The sequence below is a fragment of the Triticum urartu genome, chromosome 5 (assembly GCF_003073215.2).
Source record: "Triticum urartu cultivar G1812 chromosome 5, Tu2.1, whole genome shotgun sequence".
Lineage (NCBI taxonomy): Eukaryota > Viridiplantae > Streptophyta > Magnoliopsida > Poales > Poaceae > Triticum > Triticum urartu.
In genome coordinates, this window is record NC_053026.1 from 520982614 (window position 1) to 520994091 (window position 11478).

At 44.4% G+C, this 11478-nt stretch overlaps 1 protein-coding gene across 1 annotated transcript; it reads right to left on the reverse strand.

Annotated features, from left to right (window-relative positions):
- Window positions 1–6799: 6799 nt before the first annotated feature.
- On the reverse strand, window positions 6800–7988 carry LOC125556547 (cytosolic sulfotransferase 5-like). The gene has a single exon (XM_048719259.1). The coding sequence runs from the start codon at window positions 7986–7988 to the stop codon at window positions 6951–6953; it is 1038 nt and encodes a 345-aa protein (XP_048575216.1). The 3' UTR covers window positions 6800–6950.
- Between the last annotated feature and the right edge of the window lie 3490 nt (window positions 7989–11478).

Sequence of the window (11478 nt, forward strand, 5' to 3'; positions counted from 1 at the left end):
GCACATTTAACATTTTGTAAATGCAATATTAACATTTTTTTCACACATGGTCACTATTTTTTCTAAACAGATTTAAAATTTTTAATATGCTTGATTCACATTTTTCATAAACTTGTTCCAAAAAAATTCATATGCTTGATAAAAAAATATACATGATTAAATTTTTCCATCATTTTTTAATACCTAATCAACATTTTTCTATACACATTTAACATTTTTCAAATGCTTGATTAACATTTTATAAATACTTCTTAAAAAACTAAATGATTGATTAACATTTTTATATACATGATCACATTTTTTTCATCGTTTTTTAATACATTATCAACATTTTTTCTGTACACTTTTGACATTTTCCAAATGCTTGCTTGATTAACAATTTTGAAATGCTTGTTCACTTTTTTTTCAAATGCTTGATTAATATTTTTTTAATACATGATCAAATTGTTTCATAAACATTTTATTTTTTTATATATATTTCGTATATGCGATAAACGTTTTCTCTATACACATTCAACATTTTTCAAATGCTTGGTCAGTATTTTTCAAATGTTTTATGTACAGTAGTTTTTGTAATATATTTATTTAGAATATTTGGAATTATAAACAGAAGTAAAAAAAGGAAAGCAAAAAATGAAAAATAACAAAAATCGAGGTTGTTGTTCCCATGTGCATGGGCCGGGCCAACTCGTGCCACCCTTCAACGAAGGTTCCACCCGTCTCACTGAATGCGAGATATAGGGGCGCCCGCCTCAAAGACCACCAATCACATGTTATCGTCGCCACCTAGGCAGCTCCGACTCTGTGACGGCTTGGCGAGACAAAGACGAAACTTGTTGAACACGCCGAAAAGAGACTACTACCGAAGCCTTGTCGCGACCCTACTTAGCCAATCATCATCATCCTTGCAAAACTTGACACCACACGCCACACCTCACTCTCGGACGGGCACCTGCCGACCACAATGTCGCGAATGTCCAACCCCTAGAGAGCGTGAATGGGATCGAAGATCTTCAAGGCGACGCCCCAAGGGGGGAGCGACGTAGGAAACGACGTCATCCCCCGACCCGACACCAAGCCTTAAGCTTTCGCCCGGAGAACTAGATCCAGGGTCAGGGTTGCAAACCTCTACAGTGGTGCCTCCAAGAAGAACAACGACGCCTAGGGACGCCGCTACCATCGGCCTTCAAAAAGGCAACCAGGCCTTCGCTCGGAGCAAAACGACAACCTCCCGGTGCAGTCTACTCGCGCCTCTGCTGGCCCACACGCCTCCCGTGCAGTCACCACGCCATGACTAAGCGGGAGCCACCCCAATGCTCAGTGTTGGCCAAAGATAGCCAGCAAGCCAAATCCACTTGAGTCTGGCCAGATCCGGTCGCTTGTCGAGCCACGCCGCACAAGCCAGCAGCCGGTGTGACACCATCAGAACGCACGACCACCAATCGAGGAGTGCGAGCTTCCACCCCGAAGCTCCAGAGCCAGATGGAGCAAGAGGCCGAAGCCACAGGCTGGCCGGTCAAGCCGTACGAGCGGGCGATAGATCAAACAAAGAACCTTGTCATCTTCATCTATATACTATATCACAAGACTATGGCATTGATAAGGATTGCTACAAGGAGAGATATCATAAATGCAAAGGTGCTTACATGAGGTGCTAAGTGCATTAAATAGCTTAGCAACTCAACTCCTCAATGCATGGGTGCTTGTTGCTAAGCTCATTTTATTTAATGATTTATCACCTAAACTTTTTCAGGCATTGGTTAGTTTCTTTCATTTAAGTGATTTGTCTAGGTTCACGTGCTTGGACATTGGTTCTTCCTGGGTTACCAAAGTGCTCTCTCTCCTCCTTAATTGATGTGTCATGTCATTTATTTCTTATGTGACATGCTTTGCACATGTCCAGCGTGAAGCACTGGGAAGGGCCTAAGGTCAGGGTGAGTAGATTTGCTTCGGCTTTTGTCACTTTGGAAAGTTTGTTTGATAAGAAAGATGCTTCAAGAAGGAGATACAGTGTAAATCAGCATAAGCATAGCTTTACAAAGTCAAATAATACCATATTGGAGAGAAAATTACACATTTCGTCCTTGAATTCTCTCGCACCTAAAAGTTTCGTACCCCCAACTCGAGAAACACTACAATATGGTTTCTATACATGAAAATATGTAACATGTATGGTCCCCTCGACGGTCGATCTCTTTGGTGTCGCCGCATGTGCAGCTCTTTTGCGAAAAAACCCCTCATTTTTTGGAAATCCACCCATGCTCCACCGTGGCCCCACGTGCCAGCGTCATCGTCTTGGGCCCACATGTTGGTCACACACGTCTAATAGTCAAATCGATGCTGCCTTATTCAATAAGACAATCGCCTCCACTCCACCACTCCTCTCTCTTTGTATCGTCGCGTCCTCATCTTTCTCTCATCCAAAACCCCTAGTCTCACGCAAATCCCTAACCTGAGCTCGCCCAAATCCCTAACCCTCGCCGATAGATCACCCATCTGTCGCCATCCAATCTCCAAGACACAATGCAGATCACTCATTTGCTGGCGGCAATCCCCGTTTAGGCCTTGTTCATTTAATCCCCCTCCCAAGAGGATTGGAGAGGATTTTGGCTTGTAGGGGATCTAATCCCCCTCAAATCCTGCCATTCCCCTTCAAAAACCACCTCAACCGAATAAGGCCTTAGGTGGCTGCCGACGATGTGTAGAAACTCGACGACTGTGCAAGATATGCTCGTGGTTCCCTCACCAGTCGATGATCCACGAGGAAGCAGTCGGCATCACTGGTTGTGTCATAGAGGAGGAGAAGCCCAGAGTGCTCACGGTGGTCGCTCTTCCGGTGGAGATCGTCTACTGGGCGATGATGAAGATGGAGAGCAACAATCCGGTGCAGAGGTATCACTAGAGGGCCTACAAGTCTCGCATGTATGGTGATGGCGCCGGACAGGGCACGACTCATGGCGCAGCTTGTGGCCTGGGTCATGGTGCGGTTCAGGGCAGCCACAGCGCTGGCGGTGGCCCACGGCACTGGCTGGCCATGGCGCGCCACTGGACGCGGCTGGTCATGGCAATGTGGTTGGTCACGAGGAGGACATACCAGTGTCAGCCAATCAGTGAAGGAGGAGGCTGCATGCAAGGAAGGTAGCCCCGCCTCGTCGCTATCCCCACTTCCCCGCCGCCTGAGGATTGCACGCTCCACCGTTGCGCAGTAGAGATACTCCCTCCATTTCTTTTTAGTCCGCATATAAGGTTTGGTCAAAGTCAAGCTTTGTAGAGTTTGACTAACTTTATATTAAAAAATATAAACATTCACAATATGAAATCAATATTATCAGATGCACCATGAAACGTATTTTCATACTATATAGTTTTAGTATTGTAGATGTTCATATTTTTTATATAAATTTGGTCAAACTTTGTGTAGTTTGACTTTGACCAAATCTTATATGCCGAGTAAAAAGAAACAGAGGGAGTATCTTATTATTCCTCATAGACATCTTATCTAGACAATTTGTAGGTAGGGTTTAGTAAACCCAATGTTAATGTAGTTAGCTACTCTTTCATAGATATCGTATCTAGAAAATTTGTACGTAGGATTTAGCAAACCCCAATGTTAATGTCCTTAGCTAATCTTAGAAAGAAGCATTGAATTTTTGTCAATTTTTATATTACCAGTATTATTAGTATTGAATGTACTAAATTTTGACTGTTAATCTTAGTAAACCCCAAAGCTAGTGCACTTAGCTAATGTTTAGTAATATTATTAGTATTGTGAATCACATACCTTTGTAGCAGTAAGAAAACATTGCATTTTTATAATATTACTGTAGCACTGAAGTTTGATAATATGTATTATGATACAGTGGCAATAGTTCAGCATCGGTAGCCCTAAGTATTATGAAAAGCTGGCAGATAGCTTCATTGTTTTACAAATGAAAATTGGACGAGGATGTTTTGGTTGCCACTGCAAGCTGATGGATTGAAGATGTGAAAGAGCATGCAAGTTAATTAACTAGGGCCTACCTTTTACACTGTTAAGACCTGATGTGTGCCACTTTTGATGTCAGCCCCTGATCTATGTAATGTTAAGACCAGATGTATGTTTAATTAGTTCAAATTGTGTTTATTTACTTGATGTGATGAATGATATATAGTTATGATGATCACTAAATTTATTGATAGTTACACATTCAGGTGCATTCAGGCCTGTCTAACTCCAAAACACACGCACAACGACACAAGTACTAATTCAAAACATGGCATTCAAACAAATAATTCAAAACATTCCACGATTCATTCAAACATTCAAATTTTTGGATTTTTATAAAGTTTTGAACGAAACTCATTAAAAACTAACTACTCCTCTTCCCTCCCGCCTAGGTTAATGACTCCGTTGTCGCCGTTGTTGGCGCAGTCGTCGGGGCCAATGCGAGGCATCTTGTAGATTCCAACCGGTTTCCCGCACGACACGTCGCGCATGAGTCTAATTGGCCACCCGCACTGCACGATGGCATGCAGAGCTGGGATCGATGATAAAAGGCCATGCATGGGGCCACAGTGGAGCGTGGGTTGATTTCCAAAAAAACAAGGGGGTTTTCCGCAAAAGAGTTGTGCCACGTGACGGCACCGGAGCAATCGACCATCGAAGGAACTGTATATTTGACTGTACATGTTACGTATTTTCATGTATATAGAAACCGTATTGTAGTGTTTCTCGAGTTGAGGTATCAAACTATTATGCGCCAGAGAGTCCAAGGACGAAATGCGTAATTTTCTCCATACTGAATCTACTCAATAAATGCATCATTGAGGGGTTTAGATGTGTGAGCTTTAGAGTTTTGTGTGAGAGCAGTAAAGACAAGAGTCCACCCAAAAAATGGTCAAGGGCCTCTTTGATCACAGAATTTGTAAACTGCAGGAATAAGAAAATCAGAGGAATAGGGTGGCATGTCATTCTGAATCCTACAAGATTAGTACGAAAGTCTGGTTGTGCGCAGGAAAAACGTAAGATTTTTTACATGGGGGTGAAGTGGATGAAATTTTTTCTATGAAAACTAGTACAAGTAAATCCTATGAATTCATATGGATTGCAATTCAGTCCTATGTATCAAATAACCCTAGGAGGAGAAAATTCCTAAAGATTAAAATTCTTCAAAAATTCATTAGAAATCCTTTAAATCTAAGAGGGCTTAAAGAAAGAATGATACATCCCTTAAGAGCATCTACAGCCCCAACGAACAAATCTTATCTCACAAACGTCTGTGTCTAGGCATATCCATTTTGAGCTCTTATTTGCACGTCCATGCAACTACACTTCTTACTTTCTTTCTTGTATGTCCGGTCACTCAAAGCATCTACAGTCGGGCGCCCCAAACACGTCTTATACGCCTGGACGGGCCGCCCTGTCACTGACCGGTCACGTTTTTGTGACCCAGATGGCCCCCTCAAATGAGTTTCAAATGTCCGGGCTGACCGGCACCCCTCATATCTAGCCCAAATATGGGACGGATATGGGGGTGCCCGGGCACGCGCGTCACGTAGGACTGACGAAGGGGTCCCACACAGACTCGCCCGAAAACCTGGCGTTGCGACGGACGCCTCTTCTGTCGTCGCGCTGTGAACACCGCATGGCGCCGCTCCGGCTCGCTGCTCGAGAGCAAATCCGCCTATTTAACCCGGCCGGAGTCCCGCAACCCTACTCCATCCACCTCCCCCTCTCTGCGCCGCCAGTCTGAGCCCATCCACTTCCTCCCTCTCCTGCTCCGGCGCTCTACCCATGCTCCGATGGTCCGCCATGGTTCGGAGTAAGATAACCTACTACGCAATGCTCACGTTGGAGCACCGTGCCGAGATCCAGCAGGAGATCCGGGCGAGACAAGCTGCGCGCGCAGCCCACATCACTGTCGGGCTGCCTCTGGACTCGCCGGAGCAGGAGGAGGAGGAGGAGCTGGCTCCGATGGAGGTGGAGGAGGCGGACGAGGCGGAGCGGCCGAAGCATCAGCTGCCAGGCTTCAACATGGACTAGGCGGAGTTCGCCGTCACCCAGTCCGACGAGATGGCGGAGCAGCAGGCCATCCTAGAGTCCATCCAGGATGAGGCCTATGTGGAGGCGAACCGGGCGTTCCTCCGACGGGAGCAGGCGGAGTCCGACGCGCTCTCCGCCGAACTCGACGTGGAGATAGAGGCGGAGGAGGCCTGAGCGGAGCAGCCGGAGGCGCTGGAAGAGCCAAAGCTATAGTTGCCGCCAATCCTGCCGGAGCCGGGCACGAAGATCATCGACATCTCCAGCGATGAGTAGCTAGGTGATCGACGTAGTACGTAGGTTATTTCATTTGCATGTCTTTGTATGGATTTAAGAACCTAGTATGAGATGTCCGGATGCAACAAGTGAAATTTGAGGCTGCCCGATCACTGGAGCCATATTTGACATATCCGGCTATCGATGCTCTTACATGTGATCAGTGGAGATGAAGAGAGAGAAGAAAAAAGAATAAAGAAAGAGAAAAGGTGGTCCCGGGTGGGCTGCATCCTACGTGACGTATTGACTGAATGCGTTCGGTCACGTCCGTAAGCCCTCGTCTCCTTCCTATATTTAGTCTCAATATAAGGATTTACGGACAACTCGGACGTATAAAGATGGTACGAAGAATCTGATTGGGACATTTTTTTTTCTCTGTCTTCTGCCCGATTATTGGTCGGGCGTGTCTGTGTAAGGATTTGAGGAGGCCCGCGGTAGATGCTCTAATTGAAGCGGCAGCGGATCGAACACAGGTGGTGAGTCTATACCCGTAAGTTTAAAATATGTTGTTCATCTTTACTTTGGCCGTTAAGAATGCAGCTGTTGAAAATATGTTGTCGATATCAAGAAATCAAGCATAGTGGAAAATGGAGAGGTGTGGAGATGTGGATTATGAAGAGGAATATTTTTGGTAGATGCTGATGAATCCACTAGTTCAGATCTTCAGATGTGTGGTTGCCCGTGGCAACACCAAGCCAGAGCCCCTGAACTTGCTCTCGGTGATTTCATCGAGCCTCCTCGCCATCTCCGGCGTCAGGTGGTTCTTCCAGTCCCCGACGACGCCGCGCCTGAAGAAAACGCTGTTGGGCACCGACGACTCGGCCATGTCGGCCTTCCCAGACCGGTTCACCTCCAGCCCAGCCAGGCTCTCCATGGCGCAGGCATCCACGATCCCCCTGTCCACCCCCGCCTCCCGCTCCTCCGCCGTGAACGGGCGCCCGACGAACCCCGCGAGGCGCCTCAGCTGGCCGAGCGTGTCCGCGGCGAGCTCCTCGTAGGTCAGGAACAGCACCTGCGCCGGCCTCTCCAAGTGCCAGCGCCAGTACCCCAGCGCGTGCTCCCAGAACGGCCCGAACAGCGACACGCCGTCGCAGAACTGCCGGAACGCCTCGCCCAGGTCCCACGGTGCGGGCGCGAGCCCGTTCCAGAAGTACCAGAGCGACACGAGGCAGTCCTTGAGGTCCCGGCACAGGTACACCACCTTGCAGCCGGATGCGGCCACGGACTCCGGCAGCGACACGGACGGGACGTGCGTCATCAGCAGCCGCGGCGCCGGGAGGGAGCTCAGGTCGGGGATCCGGCCGTTGGTGAAGACCTGGGCCTCCAGGAATGGGACGAGCTGGTGGGGGCTGTGGGCCGCGAGACGGTCGCGCCCGTCGGCGTTGCGGTGGAGGGCCACGAACAGGAGCGCCTTGAGCCAGGTAGTGCCAGACTTGGGGAACGTGGCGAGGAGGACGTCGGTGTCGCGCGCCTCGAGGTGCCGTTTGATCACCATGGCGTTCAGCACCCCCGGCGTGAACGCGTACCAGCCGTCCGGGTGGCGGACGTATGGGCGGCCGATGCCGCTAAGCCTCGGAGCCGCCGGGTACGTGGACACGACCTCTCGGAGTTGGTCGTAAATTTCTTGGTTGGATGCTGCCTCGTCGTCGGCTTTGGGTAAAGACGACGACGAGGATGGGAGAGAGGACGCCATGAAATTTCTTAGTTCTCTAGTGAAGGCCTATTCGTGTTATATAGCGACCCAGACTGAATTGGTTCAGACCATCCACCTCAATTATGCTTTGAGATTCCTAATTCAATACTAACATTTGCCGCCCAGACTTTTTGTAATTTTCTGTGCTAGAATTTATTTAAGTTATTATACACATAAGTTTTCGTACTCCTACATAAATGATAAATCTGAAGAAATTCACACAAAAGAAATGGTACCAAAATTAGTCACGTTTCAAACAAAAAGTTGGCCACAATTCAAACCATGTCCATTATGCTCTGGAAATGGTCGTTAAATTTGGATTTGATAATGCACATGGAGTATTTCTTGTAACCTTTTGGTATTTTGTTTTCCTGTTTCTTAACCTTCTCATGGTTCTACTAGTACTCTGACACCTCCGTTTCATAATATGGTGCGTACAGATTTCTTAAATAAGTTAAACTTTGCAAATTTTTACCAAGTTTGTAGAGAAAACTATTTATATATACAGTATCAAATATATAAAGTACGAAACTACATCTTATAATGTATCTAATGATATACGTTTGGCATTCTAGATGTAAAATATTTTTCTTCACAAACTTAGTCAAAGTTTATAACGCTTGATTTTAAAAAAATCTGTATATGCACTATAATATGGAACAGAGGAAGTAGCAATATGATGTGTATCGTACAACATTGATTTTATACTGCTATTAGGTACAACTCACTGTTTTTTTTTAACTCACTGTTAAAACCTGTGTTCGGTACAACTAAAATGTATATTACGCGCTTCGCTAAGCAAAGTTGACCAGATGATTACAAAGATATATACTCCATGTGGGAATGTAAGAACAAATTGGCAGGTCGTCATTTTATTATGCCCTTGTCTACTCTGCATAATATATCCTCTCTTTTTTGCGAGAAGCATACTATATCCTCTACATGCATAAATGCTGTCAATCTGGACACTGGAATACTCAACAATTGGTGGAGTGAAGATTTGGCCTATCAACTCCACAATGAAGTGGTTTGTATCCAATTGATGCTACATTTTAAGTTAATAAAAATGCTTTTTATAAAGATAACTCTAAAATTATTCAAATCTTAACTGCCATTTACTTTGGTCTCTCTCAGAGTAAGGTTAATAATAAGCCGGTAGTTGGTTGTATGAGACTATCATGTCATCCAGAGCTAGCAATATTAATCGCTTCATATAATATGATTGGATCTAAGGTTATTGATTTTTTTTTAATTTTTCTATTTATTGTTCCTCTCATTTAGTCTTAGAGTAAGGCTTTCTTTGGTTCATATGATAGAAAATTCATATAAATAAAAAGATCATACGAAATGAGATAACATGTATGTTAGCTCCCATAGGAAAAGAGATGTCACTAGGTTCATAGGATAGTAATCTTTCCATTAGGCCTGAGGCATCCTTTGGTTTGGAGGGATTTCATAAGAATTCTAAAGGATCGGACTATTCTAAGAAATTTTCCTTTGGAGCCCTTTAGTTTATAGTAATCGATTCCTATTCATATGTAGGATTGGTTTCTATCCTCCACATTTCAAAGTAAAATAAACATTAGCGCAGACTCAATGAAAAAAATCATATCATGTGAACCAAATGATATCTCTTTTCGTATTCCTATTCATACGATTTGGGATACATGCCATCTCATTTCCTACAAGTTTTCTATTCATATGATATTCCTATCCTATGAAACAAAGGAAGCCTGAGCTAATGTCTTTTTCTTTAAAATGTAAAGGATAGAAACCAATCCTACATATGAATAGGAACCCATTCCTACAAACCAAGGCGCTCTACAAGATTTCTTTTTTCCTTTAGAAATTCTATCCTATGAAATTCCTACAAACCAAAGGAGGCATGAGTATAATATGATGATGTAAGCATGCTATGATGATTTGAATATTATAATTTTGCCGATTGAAGGAGAATGAAAGCAGGTTGTAGATTACTAGTAAGAGCAAGTTGCAACAAGGATTCCAAGAAACTATGTGAGATTGTGAGTGAACTAGGTATTAATAAAGTTGTACATATTTAATGTATGATGAGGACATGCCTACCTTGGATACGATCAAAAATATTGCATACATGTATATTTATGAGGTGATTTCTAATGCAAACTATGCAATAATTTATTTATGTCATCCAGGACAAAAATACTTCACAGGATTTTGTGCCATGTCTAATTGCAGGTGTATGGGACATTTGTGCAATCCACATATGAAGATAAGGGAAAAAGGGAAGTTTATGTGCTATTCAAAAAGTCCTCTCACGCCACTTTTGGGCCAAGAGAAGATAGAGTCCAAGTCTCTCACGTTCTGAATTCAGATTCGTACTGCATAGACATACCTGACTCAAAACGCCAATAACTCTTTCATACGGACTCCGAATTGGGTGATTCTTTTTTGTTGGAAAGTAGATTTCGTGAACTTTCCAACACAATTGGATTCACCTTCAAATTAGTCTGGAGCATTGAGTTATGGACGAAACAATCTGATGCTGCACCAGAATCCGAGTCAAACTACAAGTCTAAAGGTGTTACATCACCTCCACTTGGGTCCATTGGCCTTGTACGACCTAGGGTTGGTTTTAGGCTGCCTTGGGACGTCCTCCCACCTCCTTGGCCGTCACCCCTTGCTCCTATATAAATAGATCCATCTAGTAGCTTTTCCCTTGGGATTTGTTTAGTTAAAAGTTAGCCAACGCAACTTCGTGTATTTCGTTTGTGTCCAACGACCAGACCAATACCGCTTCCGAATCCCTGCCATTATCAATACTTCATCTATATTCGCAATATTCAGATTGTTTTATCATATTCTTGCTTGTTCTTCGATTGGTTGTAGGAATAGGCCTTAGTGGTCAGGTTGATCGTGCTCCGGCGTGGTTAATAACCTCTCGGAGTTGGTTTAGCGATTGCTAAGGCGCAACGTCGTGCATGTTTGTAGTCGGATAGTCAAAGTCGTCTCCACCAAATTGATAGTTATCATCTCATCGAAAGATCGGGACACTCCGTATCTATCAAGTGGTATCAGTTTTTAGGTTGCTCGGTGAGAATTTCTAGTTTTTCCTAGATTAGATTTATTTTCTTACCTATTGCCCAAGAAAAAGCCAAAAAAAGTTAGATCTATTCATCATTTGTCCAAGCTATTCTGAGCCTTTGCAATTTTCTTTTCATTGCTTGCATAGTTGAATTATCGGTTGTATCGTCGTGTCGAGTTGCTGGTCTTAGTGCGTAGTTCGTTTAGAGTTTCGATTTCTATTCACATTAGTCACGCCGCCGCTGCATCGTTATCCCTTCTGTTGTCCACCACCCATACATCAATTTCCACCATCTGCTACCCACCGTTCATTGTCATAATCATAGTTGAGATCGTTCACATCTTCGCTTGATCCAATCTGCATCTTATCTAGTTTGTTTTGGAGAGAGAGAGAGAGAGAGAGAGAGAGAGAGAAAGACGGAAAAAA

Coding starts and splice junctions, on each gene's coding strand:
- LOC125556547 (XM_048719259.1), bottom strand. CDS start 7,988: ATGGCGTCCTCTCTCCCATCCTCGTCGTCGTCTTTACCCAAAGCCGAC.